General features: G+C 37.1%; 1 protein-coding gene across 3 annotated transcripts in view; it reads left to right on the top strand.

The window, feature by feature from the left end:
- The window catches only part of LSAMP (limbic system associated membrane protein), a 417,986-nt gene that overhangs the window by 385,584 nt on the left and 28,208 nt on the right, over positions 1 to 4,194 (top strand). For 2 of the 3 annotated variants that reach the window (XM_072398411.1, XM_072398413.1), the window contains exons 5-6: positions 2,092 to 2,211; positions 3,872 to 4,030. In XM_072398411.1, coding sequence (XP_072254512.1) covers positions 2,092 to 2,211; positions 3,872 to 4,030 — 279 coding nt within the window. Of the gene's footprint in view, positions 1 to 2,091; positions 2,213 to 3,871; positions 4,031 to 4,194 lie in introns of all 3 variants that reach the window. The other variant, XM_072398412.1, reaches the window with a different exon arrangement.

Genomic DNA, 4,194 nt, shown 5'->3' on the forward strand with positions numbered 1-4,194 from the left:
CCCCATACATATATTGCCCACTGTTATACCCTCTCTATTCCATTCCTGTATAGAATGCCCATTGCTATGCCATCCAAACTCATCTCCTACACCTGTTACCCCCCCCCATACATATATTGCCCACTGTTATACCCTCTCCATTCCTGTATAGAATGCCCCCTGCTATGCCATCCACACTCATTTCTACACATGGTACCCCCCCCCCATACATATATTGCCCACTGTTTTACCCTCTCCATTCCTGTATAGAATGCCCCCTACTATGCCATTTACACTCATCTCCTACACCTGTTACCCCCCATACATATATTGCCCACTGTTATACCCTCTCCATTCCTGTATGGAATGCCCCCTGCTATGCCATCCACACTCATCTTCTACACATGGTACCCCCCATACATATATTGCCCACTGTTATACCATCTACATTCCATTCCTGTATACAATGCCCACTGCTTTGCCATCCAAACTCATCTCCTGCACCTGTTACCCCTCAATACATATACTGCTGTATACCCTCTCCATTCCATTCCTGTAGAATGCCCACTGGTTACCATCCTCACTCATCTCCTACACATATTATCCCCATACACATACTGCCCACTAATATACCCTCTGCATTCCTCTCCTGCACATGTTGTCTACTATCATGCCATGCACACTTAATTTTACCATCCCTTTCTTCACTCCTGTACATACTGCCCATTGTTATATCCTCATCACTCCTCTCCAGCAAATTCTATCTGCTATCATACCATTCACATTTTTCTTTTGTATACACTGACTATCACCTTCCCTTCTGCACTCCTTTCTTATACATATTGCCCAATGTCATACCCCCCACACCTCCTTTTCATGCATTGCATGTTATCATACTCTGCACATTCTTCTTCTGTATATATTGACCAATATCATCCCTTCTACACTCCTTTATATACTTTACCAATCTCATACCCCCCCCCCCCCAATATAATTTGTGTTGCCTGCTATCATACCTCCACATTCCTCTCTTGCACATTCTCCCCATTCAGTATACAATATATATATACTGAATATTACACAATAATGTCCACAGGATTATTCATAAATAGGGATAAACAAACAGGGTTTTCTATAGCTTCCCTGCAGAGGAAAATGTTTATAAACCAGAAGTGATTGTAGCAATATAATTGTGTGGTTGTGTTTATGCAGCCATTCACTAATCCCCATCTTCCATTCACTCCTTTGTGTCCTTGGTTGTTTCATTATTTTTTAGGAGTTACTAACCAGAGGGCACAATATTATATTACTATATAATACTCTATATATATATATATATATATGTGTGTGTATAGATAATAATGTATATTCTATATATATATGGTAAGGATAAGCACTGAGATTCTACCTAGAGGGAGTGCAATGCAGAGATTGGAAATGGGAAGAATAGACTTTTGAGAATAATCCTCATTATCACACTCTGGACATTCTCAGTGAATAGATAACAGTAAGAATATGTGACAGAACGGTAAATATGAGAAAAGAGTGGAATGCTCCAGAACAATTCATTCTTAAGGCGGTACTGCATCCAAAAAGTATTCTCTTAAAGTATACGTAAACTCAAGAATAAATTATAATATATCGCATCCACTGTGGTTATATTATTTTTTTTTTTCTATTCTTTTTAAGAGTAGTAAGAGTTTCTTAGTAAGAGTTTCCTTTTTTATGTCAAAGCTGGTTTGCTGATTGTTAAAGATCAGAGGGAATATTTAGGAAACAGCTAGATGTAGAGAAATAATAGAACAAATGATACAGAAGCGGGGAGGTGCATGCAGTGCAGATTTCTCTCCAGCAAGCAGCACAGTAGTGACATCACCAAATCTTTTGGATGGAGTCTGTGACTTTAAAAGCCAATTGGCTGCTTTTTTTGTTTTTTAATGATTTTTATCCTGACAGGTCCCCTTTAAAATCAATCAGAGATTTTGTGACATGCTTTTGTTCATACTTTGCTACTTTTTCTATACTTTTATCTGAACGTGACTTCCCATATTTATTCCTCAATATACCTTCCAGCAGATGTCCATAATAATGTGTTTTTATGATTCTCTGCAGATCCTCCCATCATCACTGAATCCAAGAGCATCGAGGCTTTTGCTGGCAAGCAAGCTTACCTACGTTGCGAGGCCTCCGCAGAACCCAAACCAGACTTTGAGTGGTATAAGGATGATACAAGGTAAATATACTGACCTTCATGTTCCCCATTTGTCTTTTTTATCATTGTGCAAAGCTGCTCCATACTGTTATGTTCCCTCCACCATGCTTCAAAGTTGGGATAAGGTTTTGATGTTGGTGTGTGGTGTCTATGTTTCCTTCAGACATTTCACAATGTACATTAGGCAAATGAATGGTTACAGTACAGTATAGTTTTACAATATAATTACACATTTATAGCAGTAAAACCCATGAAGAAATCTAACCTTTCCTGCACTCTTTAACAAAAATAAAATAAATAAAATCACCTGTTAGCCAAAGTTCTTTATTATTTCCCTCAACACCTATGTGTTTATCAATTTTACAACTTTTCCTGTTTTTAATATTATTATTTTTATTTTATTTTTTAATTAATATGCTTTATTAAATTACACTATAAACACATTTTAGTTTTTAATTGGTAATTTCAACCAGTTACCTACATTAGCTGGAAAGACAAAGTGGCCTTGTAATATTAAATGATAATAAGGATAATAAATGAACTTACAGTTAAAGTGATGCTAAAATTAGAGTCAGACTTTGTCCACTTTTGTAACTTGAAAAATTAGAATATGAAGGGGAAATGTTGTAGAGTTTTAACTCCTGGAGCAAAAGTTAGATTTTGATCTCAACTCCCTCAAAGCCCAAACTATGTTCATTCTGAAACTTTATGTGCATCTTGGTACCCCTATGGCAAATGGTTATCCATTCATAATTTACCCCATTGGGTATAATATTCTATTTATGACTATGGAGCAGTGTTCCTTCAGAGGTGGCCAGGGAATCCTTGATCAATGAGCAGTTTGTACCTCACAGTTCAGTTTAAGTGATAACAATGATCTTTTTGGTTCTCTCTAAAGTTGCGTACACACGTGCAATAATTAAAATTGGAAACGAACGACTAACGACTGTTCGTCCAATAATCGTTAACAATAAAAGTGCACAATGATGAATGAGTATTGTCACTGGAAATGAACGACGGTCCCAGGGGATCTGATTGGGTGACGATCGTTCGCTATCTATTGTGTGTACAGCCGTTCAGTGATGGTTCTGCAGTACACTTTCTCACTGGTGTCACTTCCTGCATCGTTCAAACGATCGTATCTAGCGTATGTACATTATTGCTGGATTATATTTGAACATTCATATAGTTACAGCATGTACAGAATTGTGCACAATACGTTCTTTCAAAATAATCACGCATAATCGTTAGTTGTTCATTTTCTAACGACAATTATTGCACGTGTGTACCTAGTTTAAGAGTGACATTCTTCCTAATAGCCAGCAATATAAGAGGCATTGGTCCTAATGACCACCACACTGATATACTGTGAGCTGTGGATATAGTAATTATAGCCGGAGTTCCCTAAAAACCTAAAAGTTGTTTCAAGGGTTCCCCCAATGGAAAAAATATTTTGAAAGGCTGCAAAAGGGGAAGCAGATTAATAAATTGAATGTACAAAGAGTGCTGGAAAAGTATCCTTTGCTTCCTGCCCTAGAGACACAACAAGTAGTTTCTATGTGTAGAATAGGTCTTTAGATACAATGATCTGATCTGTCAGTACATGTAATATTGTAGAAGTAAAAGAAACATTTTATATTAAGTTTAGTTACTTTACTTTATTTTGTTTTTTCCTTTACTGAATTGTAAGGTTAAGCAGCGCCCAGGGTCTGGAAATTAAGAACATGGGCAACCGGTCCACCTTGATGGTAGCAAACGTCACTGAAGAGCATTATGGGAACTATACCTGCGTGGCCGCCAACAAGCTGGGAGTCACCAACACCAGCCTATATCTCTATAGTGAGTATAATAATCCTGGAACACCAGAATCTTTCTAATGTGAATATATACAACCATAACACCTGCTTATATTTCTAGAGAGAGTAAATTAATTTGAAAAATGTTAGTCTTTATCACAACATTGTGTATAATAATCCACTAAACATGCCTATAGATGGTATAAT

The sequence above is a fragment of the Pyxicephalus adspersus genome, chromosome 1 (assembly GCF_032062135.1).
Source record: "Pyxicephalus adspersus chromosome 1, UCB_Pads_2.0, whole genome shotgun sequence".
Lineage (NCBI taxonomy): Eukaryota > Metazoa > Chordata > Amphibia > Anura > Pyxicephalidae > Pyxicephalus > Pyxicephalus adspersus.